General features: G+C 36.5%; 2 protein-coding genes and 4 non-coding genes across 9 annotated transcripts; all 6 read right to left on the bottom strand.

The window, feature by feature from the left end:
• Positions 1-2,422: 2,422 nt before the first annotated feature.
• nkx6.1 (NK6 homeobox 1) lies at positions 2,423-5,853 on the bottom strand. Of its 4 annotated transcripts, none has more exons than XM_047805771.1 (4): positions 5,736-5,853; positions 4,460-4,917; positions 3,832-4,004; positions 2,423-3,044 (listed from the first exon to the last, which is right to left on the bottom strand). In XM_047805771.1, the coding sequence occupies exons 2-4, from the start codon at positions 4,914-4,916 to the stop codon at positions 2,799-2,801; spliced, it is 876 nt and encodes a 291-aa protein (XP_047661727.1). In that variant the 5' UTR covers position 4,917; positions 5,736-5,853; the 3' UTR covers positions 2,423-2,798. The 4 variants fall into 4 exon arrangements, with proteins under 4 accessions (XP_047661727.1, XP_047661724.1, XP_047661726.1 ...); XM_047805768.1 differs by lacking the exon at positions 5,736-5,853 and adding an exon at positions 5,369-5,728 and having other exon boundaries at positions 4,460-5,049; XM_047805770.1 differs by lacking the exon at positions 5,736-5,853 and adding an exon at positions 5,369-5,728.
• A 2,332-nt stretch (positions 5,854-8,185) lies between these two features.
• rpl17 (ribosomal protein L17) lies at positions 8,186-12,310 on the bottom strand. The gene is made up of 7 exons (XM_027140063.2): positions 12,244-12,310; positions 11,356-11,405; positions 11,225-11,265; positions 10,678-10,812; positions 10,020-10,118; positions 8,460-8,651; positions 8,186-8,256 (listed from the first exon to the last, which is right to left on the bottom strand). Exons 2-7 carry the CDS (start codon positions 11,393-11,395, stop codon positions 8,206-8,208), a joined length of 558 nt encoding a protein of 185 aa, XP_026995864.1. The 5' UTR covers positions 11,396-11,405; positions 12,244-12,310; the 3' UTR covers positions 8,186-8,205.
• LOC113638701 lies at positions 8,359-8,425 on the bottom strand. The gene has a single exon (XR_003439653.1). It is a non-coding gene; the product is annotated as a small nucleolar RNA SNORD58 (small nucleolar RNA).
• Positions 10,195-10,263, bottom strand: LOC113638699. Its single transcript, XR_003439651.1, has one exon. It is a non-coding gene; the product is annotated as a small nucleolar RNA SNORD58 (small nucleolar RNA).
• On the bottom strand, positions 10,886-10,953 carry LOC113638702. Its single transcript, XR_003439654.1, has one exon. It is a non-coding gene; the product is annotated as a small nucleolar RNA SNORD58 (small nucleolar RNA).
• LOC113638700 lies at positions 11,483-11,550 on the bottom strand. The gene has a single exon (XR_003439652.1). It is a non-coding gene; the product is annotated as a small nucleolar RNA SNORD58 (small nucleolar RNA).
• Positions 12,311-25,188: the final 12,878 nt, after the last annotated feature.

Raw genomic sequence — 25,188 nt, 5'->3', positions numbered from 1 at the left:
ACATTATAGGAGTGGAAGCGTGAAAACATCCACGGTTATTCAAGACGTCATCCTCTCTCAGAGGATGCACATACACAAGATTCTAAAAGAGTCTAAAATTTGTGCCAGGAATCCAGTTAAGCCCCGTGGATTCAACGTTAGCTGAGATTCTAGCAAAAGTGTTCAACAGAAATTGCAAAGCAGCATGTGATATAGAATGACAAATAGAAAAGCATCCAGACCCAAGTGAAATCTTCACTAAGTGCACCAGAATGACTAATGCTAATTAAGGTGCTCATTAGGTTGAAAATAGAGAGATAAGAGAATAAGAGAAAATGACAAGTGAAAGTGTGATTTCAAACATTTGCTGCAGAAATGCATAAATAGTATTTTCTGATTTACTATAATTCCATACAAACACCATTGGCAGTAGTGATTATGTGAGGTTAAGCAGCGATGATATCTCCCCATCAGCACACTAACAGCATGTGCTCCAGTCACAGCTCCAATGTTAATGAGCATGCTAATATAGATATTAGAGTTTGAAGCAATCAAAGATTAATTATCACAGATAAGAGTTCATTAACTACTCACTCAATGTCGTTTGATACCTTATTGAAATTGGGTCATTGGCCAACACGTGTAGCCAAATAAGGACAGTCATTATAATTTTAACACTTTGGAGAAAATCATTACATTCAGGCAGCATCAAATTATATTTATCTATAACTTAAACACTACAGAAACTGGATAGTTAAAACATAGATGTACAAATAAAAAATGAGTGTTTTGTTCGTTTCAAAATACAGAAAGAAACCAGAGATAATAAATTTAAATGATCATTTGGACCTAAACCAAATAAGCAAAACAGACAGATTAAAAAGCTGTAAACAGGTAATGGAACAAATATTGATAATGTATTACTGCTAAAGCTAAACTGTAGTTTCTGTGAGTGTTTAATTATGTAGCTGGTTTTGACCTACCATGTTTAAATATGTAAAAAGAAGTGAAAATACTACCTATAAAATAAAATCTCATATTCATACATTAGGTTTGATGTAGTATCCTGTGTTATCTTAGCACACCCAGTAAACACTAATCAGGACACTGTAAATGGTATCTTGGCACCGTTAAATCTATGGTTCTACGTTAAGATAACTGATATGTATTCGAATCAGTTAGCTCATTTAAAATCAAACACATGCCTTACAATGACAGCTAAAAAAAACAATAAGAAATATGAAGTATTTCATTGCAGAGGAAAGGTTCAGTACTTTTCATTCGATCATGTGAGAGTGGAACTTACAACCCATTCAAGCTAAAAGTATTTAACTTCCTAAATTAATTTTTACAACACAAATATTTGTAACTAACACTGGTTTCCTTTAGCAGAAAGTTCTGCATCTTTTTCACTCGCTGAAATCTATTTCTTAATAAACCGGATGACTGGTTTACAATTTTCGAAGAACACGCAAAAAAAAAAAAGACACACACACACACACACACACACACACACACACACACACACACACACACACACACACACACACACACACACACACACACACACACACACACACACAGAGAGAGAGAGAGAGAGAGAGAGAGATTCTAATTTCTCCAAACATCCCGTAATCCCGTATTGAGAGATTCTGATTTCGGTTTGTTTGTTATCAAAACTAAGATTTCAGAGAGCTATTTCTCTGTCGTCCATGTTATTAGCGAGAGTTACAATAGTCATTTCACATTGATCATTAAAGCTTTAGTATTATTGATTCTAATTAATCTTAAATACGGACATAATGAATGTATGGTTTTAAATAAGCTTTCTAATCATGTGTTGAGACTTTAGTGATTATATTTAAAAGTTGAAAGCATTTCTGGAAACATATATGCAAATAAAAAGAATTGACCATATTAACAAATAAATCAAGGTTCATAATAATAATATTCACTTTTTATTAAATAAAAGTGCAATATCACACGAATATGCAAAGCGCATTTCCCGCATCCAACACCGTTACAAACGTAAAATTTTATAAATTAAGTGTGAAAAAAAGGGAACATACTATTATTGTGAGACAAACACTAGGGTTATTTTACAAATATAATTTCATTGTTAAATCGTGTTGAATATTTACAGTCAGGACTTGATCAAACTTAAACTGCAAAACTGACCGTCAGCTGTCTTGGTCCAGCTGAAGCAGTAATAGACCTTACATTGGTTTTAAATTGAAATGCTGTGTGTGTGTGTGTGTGTGTGTGTGTGTGTGTGTGTGTGTGTGTGTGTGTGTGTGTGTGTGTGTGTGTGTGTGTGTGAGTGTGAGTGTGTGTGTGTGTGTGAGTGTGAGTGTGTGTGTGTGTGTGAGAGAGAGAGAGAGAGAGAGAGAGAGAGAGAGAGAGAGAGAGAGAGAGAGAGAGAGAGAGAGAGAGAGTGGGGGGGGCTTAGTGTTCTTTAGGGAGGATAAGACAAAGAAGTGTTAAAGTGAAAATGAGAAGCGCTTATTCCGGTGTGAGGATGCAAAAAGAACATAATAGAGATTAGAAAAAGAAGCCTATATCGTTTACTATACAAAAAAAAAAGATATTTTACACATAAATATTCACAGTAATATAATTTCTATTCAATACAACTCACGCTGTTGTTTTACATAAAGGTCCGCTTGCAGGGTGTGTGTGATGCGCTCAGTTCCTCCGGCAGTGCATGAGATTATTTGCATCCTCTTTCCTCGTGAAATCACGCTCACAGACATTTCACAACTGAATGAAAACACGCAGTTACTTAGTGTGATGCTGCACAAGAGCTCCTGCGGGGTTCTTTACGAACTGTCGGTGTCCCCTGCGTGAATTATGAGACCGGGGTTCGGTTTGTGTTTCTTCAGCAGTTGCGTAATTTTCTCGTCGTCCGAGTTTGGGTCTAAAGGCTTGTTATAATCGTCGTCATCGTCTTCGTTTTCCGACGCACCTTTTAGACGTTCAGTCTCTGAGTCTTGTTTCTTCTTGGCCGAAGCCATTTCAGCCGCGTGCCGCTTCCGCCACTTCGTTCTCCGGTTTTGAAACCAGACCTACAATGAAAATGCTTTAATTTAGCCAAATACTACTGAATATTATAATAAATAGTTATACAGTTAACAAAATAGTTACAAATTTAGGAGTTCAATATCGCCGATATCGCCTATTACTTGATTTTGCGACATTAAAATTATTTTTGTTTATTTACTAATAACTAATAATACTTAACTAGAAACTGGGTCGGTGAGGCTTAATTTATTAATACATTTTTTTAAATACATTTAAATAAATTTTTTAATACAATGCAATTTTTTAAAAAACAATTTTATGCGAAAAAATGAGCAATTATATATAATTTATATATAATTCCACTTATATAGTCAGACAAATTATTCTAGTCAAATGGGCCTATATCATTGCTGTTATAATAATAATAATAATAATAATAATAATAATAATAATAATAATAATAATTAGTAGTAGTAGTAGTAGTAGTAGTAGTAGTAGTAGTAGTAGTAGTAGTAGTAGTGGTAGTAGTTTTGGTGGTTATTATTATTTTTTAGTTGTTTATTTATTTTATTATTATTATTATTATTATTATTATTATTATTATTATTATTATTATTATTATTATTATAGAACTATTCCAATGTTAGATTAAACGCCAATGTTGATTAAAATGATCAAACACTAATTCAACACTAATGATGTTGCTGTGTATATTGACCAAAGTACCACTTTATAAACCCTCGGTATAAAATGCTCATTTTTGTCTGCTGTGTTTTTATAGTGTGCTATTAGTTTCAGACACTTTTTACTGTGTGAGTGTGTAAGTCTCACCTTCACCTGGCTCTCTGTCATGCCAAGGGAATAAGCCAGACGCGCTCTCTCTGGTCCTGCTAAATACTTGGTCTGTTCAAAAGTCTTTTCCAGCGCGAAAATTTGCTGCCCGGAAAACGTCGGTCTTGTGTGTTTCCTCTTTCCGTCCTTATCCAGCAGCACTGAGTTCTGATCTAAGAATAACAAATTAACTGCATTTTATTTACGGTTATATTTCCATAGAAATAACCCTCATAAACCTTTATAAATGAACACCTTTACTATTAAATTCCACATAACAGAGTTCTTTTATTTCAATTCAGGACTTAACTATAGACATTATCTATGTCCATAATTACCAGTAAAAACTGAGTACGCCACGCTTCATAGCATTAAATTGACAAATGCATACAGTGTTTAACCCCGACAAGACAAAATTAAAAAAATCACATACGAACTAAATGAACAATGAGCTCAAGATCAGAGGAACTGAAGAAGAAGAAAGCAAATCCCTAATGTTAAAAACAGTGTTTGTTTTTTCATATGCTGATTTAACACAGAATTGTGATGTGCATCGGTAAATTATATGCACAGTGTGCGGAGTAAAGTACAAAAGGAACAAAAAGAAATAAAAAGGGAATGCACTTACGAGGCGAACACGCAAATCTGGCATCTCTCCAGTGCGGGCTTTGCACCACTCCCGGCCAGAATATAGGGGTTCGGCCGGGCAGTTCGGCTAGAGGTTTGGGGTAACGGGCTACGGCCACGGCAGCTGCGCTCGGGCTGAAGTAAAGCCCCGGAGGAGGAGGTGGACTTAGGCTGCTGAAGCGGGGCAGACCAGACAGCAGACCAGCTGGAGATGTCGCTGCTCCAGAAGACAGCACCGACGGCCGACTGAGGATGTCGTTTATCCCATGTGGGGTGGCTGAAGTCCCGCACTGCTGGGATCCGAGAGCCGAGAGTACAGCAGTTGATGTTTTGATCCCCGGGGAAGACACCGGGACCCCGCCCGGGTTGGGAGAGGTCGAGGTAGGGGAGGTAGACGACGCCGGGCCGGTAGACGGTAACGGGTAAGCAGGGTACAGAGGCGTCTTCATTTCGGTCATGCTGTGCAGAGCAGATAAAGGCGAGGTGTTGAGGAGAAAAGCGCCCTGACGAGGTCCGTCCATTTGCCCCACAGCTAACATAACCGAGCAAATACAGCTCAAAATGTTAGAAAATGCGCAATTACGCGAAGAGCTGTAAAAACGGATTTTAAAAAAAGAAAGAAATAGACTATTTAATGTGCATAAAAGCGCCCACAGGACAAAAAGTGCAGGTTATTCTGCATCAAAGTGCATGAAATTTGCAAAACAGCGCATAAAAACCATTTCATTAACAAAAATAGGCTTAATGCTGGATTTTCTTTTCTCGTTTAAAATTCCGAATTAATCAGACTGCCGCGTTATAGCCATCTCCTCCCAGGCGAAACCCAATCGCTGAGTTAAAATCATTGCAAATGTCCAAGCTTTGGCATTGTCTTAGAATAAAGAGGAAGACAGAAAGAAAGACAGTTCACCTCGACAGCTATAGGCTGCTATTCAGTGTTGTTTTGAAATCTTCTATAAATAAAATGGCAGTCTTTATCGGTAGTTCACATATGAAGACCTGGAAGATAATAAAACATTTTCATCGACCTGCTGTCCTTTTGCTGAAAAACTCCAAACTTTGAGCGTGTCACTTAGAAAGTAGAAGGACTCGTCCCCCGCTGTGATTGGCTAAAACCTACTGTGACGTCATGATTGTCACAGACAGAAAAAAGTGCCGGACTGAATTTAGGAGTCTGTTTTCATTGGCGCTCTCTGTCACCGCTTTAAATTTGCACATTAAAAGAGCTGCCACTCGGTATTAAATGCGTATGTACTTAAAAATGGACAAAAACTAACCTAGTTCATTGGAGTTCTATTTTTCTAAACAACAGGACATCACCATGACTGTCAGTACAGGTTGAATGGTCCACGTCTGCGTTCATATTTATATTCATTTCGAATTATTCAGGTTTATTTTCCACTTAACAAAAAGGCGTAATTGTTTAGTAATTGCACGTGTTTTTACCAACACACGGCTGTTACACGGTCAAAGCTGATCAATCATTTAAAGTAAAAAATAAATAAATAAATAAAATGCACTGGCAATATTTCCTAGCTATGTTCAATATGGAAAAAGTTTGTTTGTATAAAGGTTAAAAAAAGGTTTATAATTCTAAGAATCATTCCCCTCGTTCGAGACATAATTTATCTATATTTGTGTGTGTGTGTGTGTGTGTGTATATATATATATATATATATATATATATATATATATATATATATATATATATATATATATATATATATATAGAGAGAGAGAGAGAGAGAGAGAGAGAGAGAGAGAGATTTCTCCAAAAAGGTTAATATTCAGTCCTGACTTGTAGTGATGAACATGTGTTTCATCGGTTGACTGCATATAAAGAAATATACAGGCGGAAACATTTATATCGAAAGAAAACAGTAGCAGCTTTGAAAGGCCATGGGTGAATACACTGTATAGTATGGGAAAGTTATGAGGAAAGTGAGTAACAAGTGTCAGGATCCAACAGTGGTTATTTTGGTGTAAACGTTATATGTAAAATAAAATTACATAAATAATATTCTGAAATAAAATAAATAATAGATAGATAGATGAACATTAAAATCCAAAATCGCTGGAACAAATATAAAAACTACATCCCTACATTAACATTTGGTGTTCGTATTATATTAAATATTTTACATTAGTCTCAGATTAACTGGATTATGTGTCGAAAAAAATCAACAAAGTTTTATAATTGTGATTTTTATTTTCAGACGGTTTTGTCTGTATCCTGTTTGGGAATAATTTTAGGATCTGTAAAGTATTAGAAGCCCGATCAAATTTTTTTTTTATTATTAACCAAACGGTGCCATGGATAATAAAAGTACATGTCTATAGGCAGGCTGTTATCTTTCATTCTACAGAAAACAAAGATTAATCTACAGCACGGTGCAATAGACAAAGTCGTTTCAGGTTTTATGACACGACAGTTATTTCCTAAATGCTTATAATTACTAGCACAATTTATGACAATTTTGTATGACAAATATAAAATATACAGTACTTATTTTATTTGGAACAAATAGACCAACAGAAAGCAATACATCATAAAGTCTGTATTGCAATATTTCTGATATATAATTTACCTTAAATGGCAAATTAGAAAACCATATACCGGTCCATCCCTACATTAAGGGTTCATCCTCCCCATTATATATTCATTTTATTAAAGTGAGGAAGCTATAAATTAGTACCTTTATATAGAGCATAGAGAAAAAAATGATAGACCCTTTAGACTCTGAAAACTTTAACGACACCTTGCGGTGATCCAGCAGAACTGAACCGAAACATTGCTATTAGATCCGGCTCATTTTCACCACTACACCGCCTCCTAGTGAGAGAACCATTTGTGTCCCAATATACAAGACGGTGAAAGAAATGCTGTTGTGAGCAAGTATTCATGAAAATTCATAAGGCAAAGATTTGCTCCTAATTCTTAGAAATGTGGGCGTTTCACCTTAACACAAGATCCTAGTAAAGTTATTCATAAAGCATCTTAACCCTTAAAAGAGCTCTTAAGGGCCAAAAAGCCTTAGAAGTAGAGAGGACTTAAGCAGAGCAGAGAATGGCAGAAGAAATGTACTGTATACGATATTTAATGATAGTACATTAATAAAATGTTACAGATTAGATTTATTTTTGTTACCAACCATTAGATATCCCTGACAGCATAGAAATGGCATACATACATAAAGTGCCACTATAGCATTTAGAGATATGCTAACATCTCCAAAACAGAGCCAAAATGCCATAGTGGCAGAAATACAGAAACATTAACACCGTTTGGACACCGTTAGTTAAATATTGAACATTTGCGATAACTACAAGTTTGAGTCATTTGTATTATAGTAACTTTTTTCATCTCTTAATTTACAATAAAGTACAGCATCTTTTTTGTTCATAACAGATGATTTTAGAGTAATAACTGCAACATCTGCATATGCAAGGTGATTACACAAGTGTCCCTTTTAAATACACATGCTTAAAATGTTGAAATTTCAACTTAATTTCTCACGAGCCTTTGTTTTTTATATATATAGCTTACAGCAAGGAAAATGCATTTGCACAAGAAATAGTCATTATTTAGCCTAATTATGAGAAGTGGCAAATTTATTCCATTTGCTTATGTAAGAGTATAAGTGCAACTGGATAAAACAGCTATTGTTTTGCTGTGTACAAGACCTTCTATTATATAAGTGTGCAAAACTCAATAAAAAGAGACCACTGTAGTTCAAACGATGGAATTTATTGACATTGAGCCATGAGTTTCTGCTTCTTCAGCTTCTTCTGGGAAACCTATAAACAATGTTAAACAGAGGCCAGTTAAACAATTTCCAAAAAGAGAGCACCACCAGTATTTGTGTTTTTATTGTCATGGCAATATAACTAGAGTAGCAGGCTGCTCAGGAAAATGAGATTCTTTTCATCATTAATCCAAAGGTGTCCTAAGAAGTCATCATTGCAGCCCAACATAAAGAAACAAAAGCCTAAACAATTACCTTTTTCTTCTGAGAGACCTCCTCCTCTGGTTTGGGAACAATCTGCTCCTTTTCAGTGAGGATCATCTCAATGTGGCAGGGGGAGCTCATGTAAGGGTTGATGCGTCCGTGGGCACGGTAGGTACGCCTGCGCATCTTAGGGGCCTTGTTCACCTGAATATGCTCAATCACCAGAGAGTCCACATCCAAACCCTGGGAGAGAAGAGCCAAAGATCAGCTTTAAATATTCATCATAAAAACATTAAAAGTTATTCCTTTTAGATTAATAATTTTAATTAGACAGTATAGAAGGATCTGGTTCAGTTCTACCTAGCAGTCATGGTCCATTTTACATAAAAATAAATCTTGTGGCTGTGACCGTGAATGAAAAATCTTTTATAAATAGGGTTGGGTATCAAAAGAAATTTTACGGTTCTGATTCCGATTCCATAATAAAAGAAATGTGAAAAATAATGCACAATACTTAAACAATTCCATTTGTGTTTATTAAATCACTAAATATTTTAAACAGAGCGTTTCAATTCAAATAAATCCAACATCAAATTTAACATCCAGATTACAACTTAGCAAAACAGTTATCATTTTTTCTGAAGGAAACTTAAAGTTTGCTTTCTCTGGGAGAAGACAAGACCTTTCCTGGCTTATTGTATCTCCAGCTGTATATAAAACCCTCTCAGAGGGGGTAGATTTGAAAATGAATCCACACTTTAGACTTTTTTTTTAAAGACATGTTTAACACAAAGCATACCTCAGTACAGCACGCGTGACTGATTTCTGTGGTAAGCTGCATTAATTTGGTTGCATGACTAAACAATTAATATTCATGAGGTAAGACATGGCCATTTAAAATGACCACTCCCAGCGCTTTGCCAGTCATCGCATCGGAACTGCATTCTGAATAAGAGCCGGTTCTCGGTTCCCAACCCTATTTATAAAACCATAATGTTTTAGGAAAATAAACCTCTGAAATTATCAGAGGTTTATAGCGCCCTATTTTGAACAAGACAGTCAGCATTGTTAAATGGAAATCTAAAGGAAGAGGGCCAAAAACACTGAGTCTGTAATCAACTAGATCTCACTTGATAGATTTAAGAGACTTTTGAGTGAGTAAGTCAGTGATGAGAAAACACTACTGAAAAAATAAGTCAAGAAAAAGAAATAAAACCATAAATTAAATTACTTCTGTTTTCCACATGCAGCCAAACATGCTCCCTACACAACATTTGACTTTTTGGTTTTACATACGAAAGTTTCAAACAAACTTAAAAGGTCATTTTCATTGATTCAGACTAATGGGGTAGGAGAGTTTCCTAAGGCAGTCACAGATTCACCGTGTGACCAATCAATGATCTGCACTGTTTTCAGCTCTGCCCAAGTGTCTCCCCCTTGGTTTAATTCAAGAACAGTAACAGGTGCATTTAATTGCTCTGCAAAAGGGAACAACGCAAGATATAATAGAATACAATATTCTAGATATACAGTACATCTTTATAATAGAATACACCTGCATTAACCTCAAAAGATCAAAGTTGCTAGGAAAATGTCCTGTGTGTAATTTACCTTCAGTTCAGCATTACTCTCTGCGTTCTTCAGCATGTGGAGGAGGAACTCTGCACTTTTCTTAGGCCAACGGCCCTGAGTCCAGTCATGCTGCTTGGCCTAGGAAAAGTAAAAACATGCATTTATGTTTTTGTAACTGCACATCATACATTAACTTTTCCCAAAAACACTGCAGGTTGCTCAGATTAATATAGCTGTTTTCATGATTAATTCCAAAGGTGTCCTAAGATAGTCATCATTGCAACCTGACTACAGACAGACCAGTTACAGTTATAAGAAGTTAGAGTCTGTAATAGCTACAAACTGATAGGTTCCCATCCACACACACAAAAAGTGTGTTTAGTGTTAAGTACCAGAAACAGGTCTGCTATAACAAAGGACCTCCTATTACTTTGGCAATTCTTGTCAGCAGTTAGCAGCTGCACAGTTTTATCTAATAAAATGCATAATTATATAAAGCAAAGACAGTAAGCAGAAATGCTTAGTTCTCCAAACACTGGCCATATATTAACAGATGGATGTGTCGATTATTTTACTGCACAGTTCAGCAGGAGGTATACATTACAGTAGTCAATTTCACAGACATGACAATCTTGCATTTAATGTTATAACAAGCCTATGACCCTATAAAGATGAAGGGGAAAAAACACCAGTGTACCTGGGCACAGCGGCCAACACCCCCGTTGTAACGGCGGAAGGGAACACACTGGCGCTTCACCACAACGTCCTTCAGGTACTTGGTGGCTTTGCGAATGTGCATGCCTTTGATGGCCTGAGCCGTCTCACGTGTGTTCTGGGGGGGATAGGAGTGAGACCACACGTCAAACCACACACAGAAAACTAACGACATTCTACAGAGAAACACAGCTGCTCAGAATTTGTTTAATTCTTTTCATTATTAATCCAAAGGTGTCCTAAGAAGTCGTCATTGCAGCTGGTGGGAAAAAGAATCTAAATATGTTCAATATAAATTCAAGGCCTGAAATATTGTTTTAAAAACACTACATTAAAGCAGGAGGTCTCAACCAATTCTGTTTCACCAAAATTTGACCCTATTTTAAAGTCTCAAATTTAAAGACCATTCATACCTGGATGAGAGTTCACTTCATGTATCATTTACGTTACATTAATGCCGATTTGACACAAAAAGCATCAATGCCTGGACATGTGCTACATATTACATTTTATCCCCCTAAAAGTCTTACCTTGAAGTGCACACGAAGGTTGGAGCCCCGTGCCTTGCATGCTGTCAGTAGAAAGAAAGATTAAAATGTAGATTTAGATTAAAATTAAGTCATTTTTAAACAAATATACAAAAGACAAAACGTGCACTCACACTTAGTCGGGTTCTCTGGGTCGAGCGAGTAACGAACCATTTCTGCAGGTCTGTAGAAAGAACAAAATAAATCAGTTATTTGTTTGGTAAATTAGGATTATTTTAACAGCACATTGGAAACATAAAGGTTGCTCAGACTGATATATTGTTTTCATTGTTATTTCCAAAGGTGTCCTAAGTTGGTCATCACTGCAACCTGTATAACATTTTAAAGGATGCTCTTGTGATGGCCACGTTTCACAAGATTGTAAACAAAACCAAAAGGCACAAACTTCATTACAGTGAGCATTGATTCATAACTGAAGTCATTTACTGAAAAATCTCACTTCGTTTATTTTACTGCTAAATTAACTCAAAAGTCGTGAACCATGACAGCAGAAACTCATCTAACATCAAGTTATTCAACTAAATTAAACACAGGAAACACAAACTACAAGCTGAGGATCATAAGAAGTGAAGACGTTTTTAAAGCCAGGCCACAGCTCCAGGCTTGTTTTTAACTCTAATGTACAGTGAAGTGGATGAAGGTTAGAATGAACCATAATCTGAGTCGAACATAAAACCCGTGTCCATTTACACCTGATATTAACACCACAACGTGTTCTGATTGTTGATGCACAAGTACAGCGACATTATACACGACTACAGCCCTTTATTATTAACTACAGCCCTTTACTACACGCTACATTTGCTCAGTGTAAGTGACCAAAGCGGCAGCACCGAAACACCGAATAAATCACTAAATACACCACACAATAATGACCCACGTCACTACAGTCACACCGAACACGCACGCAAGCATCACATTTACACATAAAAGCTCAGGATGATAAAGATATCGAGTGGATAATGTTGTACTGTGAGAACAGCCATTTTTAGGCCACTTACGTGCTCGGGCCGCAGAAGGGAAGAGGAAGTGCAAAGCATTCTGGGAAATCAAATCAGTTCCGTCTTCTTCGGCGCATTTAACCGGGCATGTTATCTTGGTTCAAACGACACAGCGACACCTAGTGGTCAAATACTGGCACTATAATTTTTTTCTAATTTATTATTATTATTATTATTATTATTATTATTATTATTATTATTATTATTATTATTATTATTATTATTATTCACTAGTTGAATCAGTCTTTTGGACCACACTGTATGTTCTTAATTTATTATTATTATTATTTTTAATTTATTGTAACCTCTATAAACATTAGACAACCTATAAATATTTTGTCTCATGAGTCATTTCATCTCTGAAATGTATTCACATGGACACACTGCAAACAGGTTCATGCATACATTCAGTACGTTGTTATATTAGATTTGGCATCACATTTGCTAAATGTACACGTTCACAGGAAGTTAACTTGACAGAATCCATGCAAAAAATTATGTAAACAGACATGTAAACATTCAGATAAACAGACACAAATTCTGTATAATACACAATTAAAAACGAAACACATGCAATTGAATTACACAAAGAATGCAATGTGATCAGAGTTAATTTAGCTTATTTAATGCTTGTTGAGAAAAAAATTGATGATTTTCCTGGATCCTATTGAGCAGTATGGTTTACCTGAGGGGCGTTTCTAAAACAGTTCATTCCTCAGTTTGTTTGGTCCGTGAAAATTTTCTCGATTCCCTTCTTGGCCCTGATGTCATGCTGCTTCTAAATCAACAGCTGTTCAACATTTCTGCAGTGTGCATAGTTCTCTACAGTCTGGTATTAGGTAACATGGACGGGAGTGACATCTGTTCCATGCAGACTCTCCACTGGTGTCCCACAGGTGTCCATCCTTATCCTCCTTGACCTTTCAGCAGCGTTTGATACGGACAACCACAAGACTCTCTTATCCTCCCTCAAGAGTCTTGGGATTTGCGGATCAGCTTGGGAATGGTTTGCCTCCTACCTGGAAGGACGCTCATATCAAGTAACATGGAGGGGAGTGACATCTGCTCCACGCAGACTCTCTACTGGCGTCCCACAGGGCTCAGTACTTGGTCCTCTTCTTTTCTCCCTGTATACTCACTCTCTTGGTGAAGTTATTTCATCACATGGGTTCTCTTACCACTGCTATGCTGATGATACACAACTTATCTTCTCTTTCCCACTCTCAGATGCCACAGCTTCTAACCGGATCTCAGCATGTCTGGCAGAAATTTCATCATGGATGACTGCTCATCAGTTAAAGCTCAATCCTAGCAAAACTGAACTGCTGTTCATCCCAGGTGATTCATCCCCAGGTCATGATCTTTCTATATCCTTGCATAACGATCTGATCTCCCCTTCAGCCACAGCTCGCAACCTTGGGGTAACCATGGACAATCAACTGTCCTTTTCCTCTCATGTTGCAAATGTGACTCGCTCATGTCGGTTTCTTCTCTACAACATTAGAAGGATTCGGCCATTTTTGTCCACACAGACTGCCCAGGTACTTGTTCAGTCTCTTGTCATTTCTAGACTGGATTACTGCAATGCACTGCTGGCAGGTCTACCTATGAACGCAATCCGTCCTCTGCAAATGATCCAAAATGCAGCTGCCCGGCTTGTTTTCAACCTGCCAAAGTTCTCACATACCACCCCGCTACTGCGATCCCTCCACTGGCTTCCGGTAGCTGCACGCATCCGGTTCAAAACACTGATGCTGGCCTACAAAGCCAAAAATGGACCAGCCCCCTCTTACCTCAAAGCCCTCATCATTCCTCGCACTGCACCCCGTAACCTCCGATCTACCAGCACTGCTCGACTGGTTCCACCATCTCTCAGGGTAAGAGGCAAGTATACTACAAGACTCTTCTCTGTACTGGCACCAAGGTGGTGGAATGAACTTCCCATAGAGGTCCGGACAGCCGAGTCACTGGCTATTTTCAAGCGCCGGTTAAAGACCTACTTATTCAGGAAGCACTTCAACTAGCACTTCTTTCCTTATCTTTTGCATTAAAAAAAAAAAAAAACTGACACTTTTTCATTGTTACTTTGAACAAATGTTTTAAACTCATGGTATCTTAAGTATGTAACCTAGTGAACCAGCATTAATGTATTCAGTGTTAGAGATTTAAGCACTTATGTATGTCGCTCTGGATAAGGGCTTCTGCCAAATGCTGTAAATGTAAATGTAAATGTGTCTGTACTTGGTCCTCTTTTTTTCTCCCTGTATACTTTCTCTCTTAGTGAAGTTATTTCTTCACACGGGTTCTATTACCACTGCTATGCCAATGATACACAACTTATCTTCTCCTTTCTGCCCTCAGATACCACAGCTTCTGTTCAGATCTCAGCATGTCAGGCAGACATATCATACGTACGTTGTTCTGGATAAGGGTGTCTTTCAAATGCTATAAATGTTAATGTATTTAAACAGGAGTATTCTGAGCTGAACTGCACAGTGATGATGATAAAATGTGCTCAGTACTGGATCTGTAAAACTGAGATACAGCTTCTTCAGGAAAAGTCATCTCTGATGATCTTTCTCGATTAAGGCTGTCACTTCTATTTCCCATTTGAGGTCTTTGGAAATGTTAGATACAAATCATTTTAATGACTTCACTGTAGTGACTGCATGATCGTTGATTTCCAGGAGAATGTTGAACAGGTTTTCTCTTGCAAAAACTCAAACACAACTGCAAAACTAGGTTTTCGCCCTAGATTTTGGTTTTTAAATGACATTGTCCTTTTATAAGAGTTACAGGACACATTCTGCAATTTCAAGATTTTGACACTAGATGGTAGCAAAGGACAAAACATTTTTAATAGCACTTTAAGCTACATTATTATTGATCTGCATGATAACTAAATGCCCACCGATGAGTGTCGTTTATAAAGAAATGTACTTAAACAGGAATAAAAAATACTGTTTCGAGCCCAGAGGTTGTGTGTTATATTTTGTAATTCTGATTTTGGCTAAGAAAATGTATGAGAATCCATTAGACACTTCTGGGGCCCATAATGTGATTTAAAAAGTTTCTGCTTATTTGGTCATTTAATGGAATGTGTAAACTCTAATGGCTTATAACATCGGCTACCTGCAGGACCAGGAGAAATGAGTGGCTAAACTTGTGGTCAAAATGAAATAATAAAAGAAGTTCCTGGTGGATTTACTAATATTATTCCCTTCCTGGAATTAGTATTATCTGATGTGATTTTTCTAATGCATTGTAATTGTTATTCAATGTGTTATTATTACAAGAATTTATTATTGTAATAATAATTTATTATATACAAAAATAAATTATTAAAATATTTAATGTTTTTTGTATTTTATTATATTTACAATAATAAACAATAATAATAATAATAAATAATAAAATAATAATTATTACAATAATTTATCATTGTAATGTAGCCAATTGATTTTAAATTACTACTGAGACTAGTAAAGCAGGCTTAAATGTCTTTTTTTTTCCTTTTAAATTTTCTTTTCCTCGTCCAATGTAGTTACATCTTTTCAACATCTGAGCTATTTATTAGTGTTAATAGTGAGATTTGTGTTTGTGAGTGAGTCATCAGTGTAGACAGGGCATGTCTGAAAGTTTTATAAAATGTTATTTTGTGTATTAAAAGGTAGAGTAAGATTTCAAAACATTTTCAATCAAGAAGAGCAACAACAGCTCATAATATCACACAATTTGTCACACAATAATTTGTCTGATTTAGAAAAATACCAATACCAGTGGGTCATTTGGGAACCATTTGTAAGCTGAGTCAACAGACTCACTGAAAAGAGCAGGAACGGAATTGTAGTAATTACAATATCCAGCCGCTAGATGGCAACAAAGTACATACGCTATATATAATACCCTTACGCTTCCGTATAGTATTTATTACATAGGTCTATATGTTAGGGGAAAATCATTAGGCTTTTGGTGGGCTTTAGTTATAGAATCCCACGTGACTATTGCACGTCTGAAGGTCAATACATTACAGCATTTTAGCTGTTTTTATATTATTTTTATATATTTTGTGAATGCATATTTAATTTTAACTTCCACTTTGATCACATGATGACCTACTCTGATTATATCTCAACTTAATATGACTAATACAATAAATCATGTGGCTGATCAGTCATATATTTATATATTTTATGCAAGCCAACAAATTAAAAAACCTTTATATGTTGCTCTTAGTGCTAGGCCAAATCAATAACCTTGAACTGTGAAACTCTGCATCCTCCTGATGTTTGTGTGTGTGTGTGTGTGTGTGTGTGTGTGTGTGTGTGTGTGTGTGTGTGTGTGTGTGTGTGTGTGTGTGTGTGTGTGTGTGTGTGTGTGTGTGTGTGTGTGTGTGTGTGTGTGTGTGTGTGTGTGTGTGTGTGTGTGTGTGTGTGTGTGTGTGAACGTCTCTATAATTGAAGTGCTTCAAATACAGATAATTAAGTGCTTTCAATGGGCAGGGGACCATTTTTTGACTGATAGTGCATGTAGCAGGATTGCTGTTAGTCTTTGATGAGAGCAGCAGAAAACATCTGGGTATCAGAGTGCTCTGGAGAAAAAATAGCTATTTGGCAAGGGCTCAGAAGTTCTCTCAAAGTGCTCCCGGAGGGTTTAGGATCTGAGTAACACAGCTTTTCTCCTGTCAAGAGAAAGAACGAATAATGCAAACTCTCTGCTTTTCTCTGCATCAAGTGCTGATGGACGAGCGGCTGGTCGCTGAATCAGTCTCACACAGCAGAGTCTCTTGTTTCTCATCACTTCCTGCCTCACAACACCACCACCACCACCACCACCACCTATCAACATCATCCTGGTTCATTTCTTTTTATATATCATCAGCCAACGTGTGCACATCTCCACTTAAACATGGATACACACCTTGTCCTTAACGAGAGGTTTGTGTTCGTGTTGCAGTATTGAACTGCTGTCTGGAAAATCTGCTGATAGCTGACTTACAGTGTCTCACAAGAACAAGCCCTGGGACAGCTCGAGCACTAATCGCTGATCAATGTGCATTTTTTTAAGAACAAGCATTACATTACATGAGAATATGTTCTGTGTATCAAAAGCACATTGATCTTCTGAAACAGCACACATTTGCATGAGGTATGTGCATTATCCTGCTGAGCTTTTGTATTTCTATTACACTTGCATTTTCAATGATATCAAGGCAAAATAATATGCCTGGGTTTTTTTTTTTTTTGCAGCTCTGCAGAATTTCTGTTTGGAACTTGGCCCCATCGTAGTATTTTCAGTTAATGGATTAGTCTTTTGGACTTTTTATTTAATCCATTTAACCATGAACCATAACCATCATACATTTGTAATCCTGATGCCTTTATTTTTAATGCTATTGGCATCCTGGCACACTCCTTAACTGTGACACACACAAATGGAGCATACAGCTGAAGGATGGTTTATATGAGAGCACTATTAAAGTGAGTGATGCAGATGCTGAGTCAGCAGTGCATTTGTTACTCATGTATGTTACCAGGTGATGGAGTTATGGCTGAAGGCAATAAGAGAGGAATGATTTACTGAATCACATTTAAAGAAGCAACCAGTAGGAGCTGTGAGATTGAAAGCCATGCTGAGTAACAGCCTGTCTATCTATCCATGCATCTGTCTGTCTGTCTGTCTGTCTGTCTGTATGTCCGCTGGCGGCTGCAGTGCTGCTGTGAGTCCTGTCTGTGAAATGAAATGCCATTGCTCGCTTCCTCTAACCCCTCCTCCTTCTCTTCCTCCTCCTCATCATCACTGCAGAAAAGCAAGGGCAAGGCGAAAAGGAGGAGTGGGAGTGTTTTGGAAAGACAGAGAGACTGCAGCACTGCAGAAGCTGGGCGTTGGCTTCAAATTAATGAGAGAGAACGAGACAAAACAGGAGAAGAAGCAAGGGACATGGAGAGCAGGGTGGAGCTGAGTTGGGTGTGTTGGAGGCAGTGGGACATTATTGGAGCAGCAGGCTAAAAAGTTAACAAGTCCAACTCAAGCTCAAATGCAGTGCAAGAAAAATCAGTTTATTGTTTTAAATTTCTTAATAGTTTTGTTAATCCTGGTTCAGGGGCAGAGCTACATATGACTTGTGATATCACAAAACCAATGTATCAATCTTGCCCAAGAGTAGAAAATGGCAATGATAATGATGATATTGATATCCCATTTGTGTTGACTAATGTGTGCATTATTAGCAATTAGGTAGCTGCCTAGCTAATTAACTAACAGTTATCATATTATGCTATTAGTGATGATGGTGTTTTGAATGTGCATATTCATGTTTAATTATAGATTAACTTAGTTTACTGAAACGCACTGTTACACACTGAAAGGCATCGATTATAGGTGACATTTGTACCAAACGAGCAAACTGATGCCTTGTTCTTTACATTACTTTTCTAACAAAACATTTGCACTTTCTTGAACCCGGTTTCCTGCTGTGACTTTGTTTTCCAGGCTGTGTCCTTGCCGGTCTGTATGAATTTGTCCTTATTAGCTAATTGCTTAAACCTGTACTCTTATATAATATATAATATAAAATGTCTTTACATTAGTGGTCCCACTATATGTATGTGTATATATATGTTTATATATATATGTGTATATATATATATATATATATATAAATCAAACAATATAGTATAATTAACTGAAGAACATTTCTGACATAATACTTTGCCTCACTTGTAAAGAACATTTAGCTCATCTCACTCTTTCTGATGTGCAAATTGTTGCATTAGGTGCAGTTATTAATATAACTAATATATATACTAAGTGGAGTGCTGTGCGTGCTGCTTTACAGTTGCTCAACATCTACAAAGGTGATCAATAGAACATCAGGTTATATCTGTGAACCATCAATCTTTTTTAAACAATAATTGGTCACTCAAAACTGGTCTTTAGTATTTCAATGTCAGCGTCTAAAATATAAGGATTTGTAATTAAGGACATTATGAAGATCAGCAATTGTTGAACGGCTGAGAGAAATGGTTGGGCTCTGCTCCACATGCCCCAATGGATGAGCCACAGATCTATTGCATTAATATCTTAATGTCTTGCGAGGACCTTGGGGAAATCAATGTAATGTGAGCCGGAGTAGTACAGTGTACAGTGCATTTAAGGTCATAAGAAAAATAAACACTTCATGTACTTATCCAGAGTTGTGCATTATGGTGCTTTAGAGGATTTTACAATGCTACATGATTAAAAGACTAAACATAGGAGGCCTAGAATAACATGTAGGTTTAAATGTGTACATGCACACATTTAGAAAGACATGAGCTGGATTTTTCAAGATTTATATGTTGCTAAAAAAAGATTATTCTGAAAAGAAAAAAAAACTGCAGAATAACTGAACTGAAAGATGCACTTACTTATTAATGAATTATAGATTATAACTTTGGTATTATAAAAAATTCTTCTTCTTCTTCTTGTACTTCTTCTTCTTCTTCTTCTTAATATTATTATTATTATTATTATTATTATTAGTATTATTATTATTATTACATCTAAAGACTAGCAGCTTGACTCCAATATAACTGCAGTTTTAATAAATTACTTGTAATTTAATAACATTATACAGTTCCATCCAAAAGATTAAGGTGCATGCATAGAAATTCCATGAAGCAAAATTTAAGCCTTTGCTTATTTAAAAAAACCTCAGGCCTCAGGTTTGTGAAGTTTTATAAAGTAATTGTCTTTCTGAATGTCTTAATAAACCTGCTATAGATCTTCTAGTTATTGTGATTGTCACACTTGCCTTTATTGCATGTAAGACCCTGCAGTCTTAATTATTTTTTTTGTTCATGTAATATGTTGCTTTCTACACTGACATACAGAACATTTTATGTATGTATGTTTGTATGTATGTATGTATGTATGTATGTATGTATGTATGTATGTATGTATGTATGTATGTATGTATGTATGTATGTATGTATTTGTTTGTTTGTTTGTTTGTTTGTTTGTTGTTTATTTATTTATGTAAAAGTAATGTTCAGAACTGGAAAATATTTCTTGTTCAAAAATAAGGAAAAAAATTGTACTAAAAATAGAAATGAATGAAAATGAAAAAATAAAATGCCTATTATGATTATAGTTATTGTTGTTGTTGTTGTTGTTGTTGTTGTTGTTGTTGAGATATACTATTAAACGTGTCAATCCATCAGAAAGCTAAACAGATAAATTTCTTAACAAAGAAATTTTAATCACCTTTGCCTTGATCACAATCTATATGGTTTCACTGAGAAAACATTCCCACATTTAGTTTCTTTCTGTGCCTTTAGTTTCTGTGTCTTGATTTCCTCTTACTCTAACTCGAAGAGAGAGCTTTAATAATTTAACTGAGCAGCAGTTAAATATTAAAGAATACAGTATATATTATATATAAAACATTATTTTGTGCCCTGTAAAAAACGCTAAACAAACAAATTGTATATCATAGGAAAGGAGGGGAAATGAATAATTAGGGTTAAAAAATATTTTAGTAAGGTTCATTTTGTATCTTTTTTTGTTGTTTTCTATTTATAATAATGAAATTAGTCAGTGTTACTTAATGAAGATATTTCTTTTTAATTATGTGTTATATACTGTATATTGTGTGCTTTTTATACTGGAAACTGGATGCATCCTGACTGGCTGGAGGAAAAGAGACAAAGGAGACAAAGAGACAGATTTTTTAAGAATAATATCAATTTTCAATGCGTTTCCATATTTAAGAAGGTTTTTCACTGATAAAGGAAAAATATTTGCCTTGCTGATGTCAGGACTAAATGTATGGCCTTTTCTACATGTCAGGTGATTACTCTGAGAGAATATAAGCACCGCAGCAGTGAGGAAAAGGTCTCTGTGTGGGTGTCTGATGTCTTTGTCTCTCCACTATATTCACCTCTCTCTGCATGTCGTGTGTGAGCTGTACAGTGTTTGTTATGTGGTTGCTGAGCTTTCGGAGAACGCTTTAAGACCTTGATGAATAGGCGTTCCTGAGAAACCCACTGACCCTATGCAGCATGGTGAAGGAGAGTTTATGGTCAGCCTTTGCACATTATTTAATAATTCATAGTCATCTTTTTCAATATGAAAAGAGATCGGACGCTTATTTAAACACAAAGGGAAGGAAGGAAAAAAGTAGTAAAATAAAACAAAATAATAAATTTAATAGTTTTTCGGAAATGTTTTTTTTGTGTGAAAGACATATACAAAATGTACATTTCTGAACAGAAAATATTATATTAAAAAGAGTCTGCATTTGAAATGTAGTAAGCCTTCTATAGTTCTATCACAGCACTTTTACTGGGTTTTTGTACATGAACATAAACTTAGATAATGACAGTTTTAATAATAAGTTATTTTAATAATAAACTAAACGGTTTGGTTTATACATAAAAATTAGTCAGAAGATATTAAAGAAAAGATATAGATGCGTCTACTTATGAAATGTCACACGAGAATCAGAAACAAAAAGAACAAACGTTGTGTTAAAGAACTTGTTTCAATAATATTGCTAGCAAACCAATGCATTCTCTACAGTTGCTTAGAACCCATAAGACTTACTGATATATTTTTGTGTTGTATTTTGTAAGACAGTCTAATATCTATACACATGGACAAAGGGACAAAGCCACAAAAAAATAAAAATAAAAAGTTATATTATTAATTTATTTATTATACTGTAATATTATGGGCTATATTTAAAGATAGGTCTGTATGTTATAATGATTCTGATAGTCACATAGTTGATGTCATATATTTTTTAGTTCACAGTTTTGAATTCTCAGTGCAACCTAACTCCTACACACACACACACACACACACACACACACACACACACACACACACACACACACACACACACACACACACACACACACACACACACACACACACACACACACACACACATATACTCACACTTACCAAGGTCACCTTTGTTTCTAAAGCTGCCCACTTATTACAGCTGAACAATAACAGCTTTAAACTAGGAAGGCAGCTCGATATGATAAACTAAGTGCATTTATGGCAATAAAGCCAAAATCAAGTGTCTCACTGGATCAGCACTAATAGAGTCAGCACTTTAGCAAGGGGATGGGGGACAGCCCTTGTGGTTTTACTGCACAACAGAGGGCAGCGTTATCTCTGCTTCAGTGTAACTGTGCACCATCAAAATAAAAACACACAGAGTGGCTCCGCAGTGCAGAAACTCGCCTGCACTGTTATCAATTACGCATCCATCGTAGATCAGCAGGCTGGCGTGCAGACGCTGCACATTTGACCAGGCCTAGAAATGCAGGGTGTAGAACAGAGAGATACGGCTACTCTAGTCCTGGGTGTAATAAAAGCAACAAACCCTCACCAACACACACACACACACACACACACACACACACACACACACACACACACACACACACACACACACACACACACACACACACACACACACACACACACACACACACACAAACACATGCAGCATGAACTTGTATGTGAAAAGAAGAGACCGTCTGCAGATGGCAACCTTGATCTTCCCAAAAGTGTACAAACTAGAAAAAGTAGGTGTCAAAAAAAGGCTAGTGAGCGCTACAATCTTATACAGTAAAAAAACACATAAAAGGAAAGAGAATAAAGATAATAGTAAAACAATGTATCGTGTGGATTAAGATTATCCTCTTAAATCACACACAGCTATATTTAGCAGAAAGGGTCAGCTGCACTGCAGTATGAAGGACCACCCCTTTAGAGGTCAAGGTGGCCGAAGCATCTGTGCTGCAGCTTGTCCTGTTGCCCTATGTTTATTAGGTACTGTGTGTCAAGGGGTCTAATCCCTATTATATATTTATTAGTTTAGCCCATTTATCCCAGGATCTTATATATTTTGAGAGCCCTATAGTGTAGCCCTATGTTCTTATTTTCACAGGGTGTAATGGTCCTATGCATATGGTCCCAGTTTGTTTTATATTCCCAATCCCCTATGATCCCAGTATCCTATATTCCCAGTCCCCTATGATCCCAGTGTCCTATATTCCCAGTCCCCTATGATCCCAGTGTCCTATATTCCCAGTCCCCTATGATCCCAGTGTCCTATATTCCCAGTCCCCTATGATCCCAGTGTCCTATATTCCCAGTCCCCTATGATCCCAGTGTCCTATATTCCCAGTTCCCTATCATCCCAGTGTCCTATATTCCTAGTCCTCTATGATCCTAGTGTTCTATATTCTAAGTCCCCTATGATCCCAGTGTCTAATATTCCCAGTCCCCTATGCTCCCAGTGTTTTATATTCCCTGTCCCCTATGATCCCAGTGTCCAATATTCCCAGTCCCCTATGCTCCCAGTGTTTTATATTCCCTGTCCCCTATGATCCCAGTGCTTAATATTCCCTGTCCCCTATGATCCAAGTGCTTAATATTCCCTATCCCCTATGAACCCAATGCTTAATATTCCCTATCCCCTATAATCCCAGTATTTTATATTCTTTATCTCTTTCCCCTATAACATTTCCACCCCTTTTCCATCATAACATATGTGCCCCTAATAAAACGGATGTAGGACAGCAGCTGCCAAAAATATTGTTGCTGATTATGTTCTCACATTATGTCCACTAGTTACAGGATGTGAGAACTCACAGCTCACAGTATGGTGATAAGCTCAAGAGAAACCACACCTACGTCGAGTAGTGAAGTTGAACTAGGTGAAGCAGGAGACACTGTGCTATGGTGCATCCTGCAGACAAAAAGTATATGTTTCTCCTCATACAGTTCTGCAGCTAATCACTTTAAACCATCTCTGCATAAGAACACATTTACACAAGCAAACAAACTTACACTGTTTCTGCAGGTGAAAGCTGACGCATACATAGCCAACACTTTGTATAAATAGGCATCCACACTCACACACACACACACACACACACACATGCAGACACACACGCACACACACAAAAACACACAAACACACAAGCACATAAATGTAGGATGCACATTTGCACATCTGCATTCTGGGCTGGTTATTAGTGAGCTGTTATTTCTAGTATTAGACATTACAGCTAAGTGATAAATAAAGCTTAGATGATAGAAATAGTTGCTATTAGATGATTAGATAGATTCTTTCTAAACAAAATTTGGAAAGTTTGCCAAAACTAACAGTTACAGTAAACAAGATTTAGTTTTACCAAGATATTTTAGAGTGTATCTCCAAGCACCAGTTTCTGACAATGTAGCTCTTGTGCAGTGACATCATACTGCTGATTCATACATTCTGATTCACTTCAATGAGTCGAGTCTTTTGACCATCCCATTAAAGTGACACTTCACTTGCTGTAAATGCAATGCAAATGCATATTCTTCAGCATTCAGAGGACACACTGAAAGAAAAATGTGTGCAAAAGGATGTGCTAATAAGGGAAAACATTTTATTCAGTTGTGCTAGCAAATCAGTTCACCTACAGTATAGGACAGAGCTGAAATGCTGCAGAAACTTGATGTGTTCTGAATATCTGGACTGAAGTAGTTCAAATTAAAAAATGTCTCAGAACATATCGACAATCTTCATATTGAGAAATATGGTACTTGGTACACTATTAGAAGAAGGATTCGGCAATAATTCTATTCTGTAATGGTTAATTTTATTATTATGGTTTGTTAGATTTTAAAATCCTATCACTTATAAAATAATACCTATAAGCAAACAGCAAAAAACACAAAAACATCTATAGTTATACGGTGTATTTAACAAACAGGCTAATAAGATTGAACTTATGTTTTCCTTATTTTCTTCTTCTGGAAGGCTTGGTAATGGTGTCGTTTAATGGTACAAGCCATTCTGTGCTTTATGGGTAATCATACTCATATATCTGAGCCTGTAGGTGTGTGAGAGGCAGAGTTATATAACAGCCACTGATTAGATTCCACCTT

The sequence above is a fragment of the Tachysurus fulvidraco genome, chromosome 21 (assembly GCF_022655615.1).
Source record: "Tachysurus fulvidraco isolate hzauxx_2018 chromosome 21, HZAU_PFXX_2.0, whole genome shotgun sequence".
NCBI classification, from domain to species: domain Eukaryota; kingdom Metazoa; phylum Chordata; class Actinopteri; order Siluriformes; family Bagridae; genus Tachysurus; species Tachysurus fulvidraco.
The sequence above is the reverse complement of the archived record's forward strand: the minus strand, read 5'-3'. Positions and strand labels throughout refer to the sequence as shown.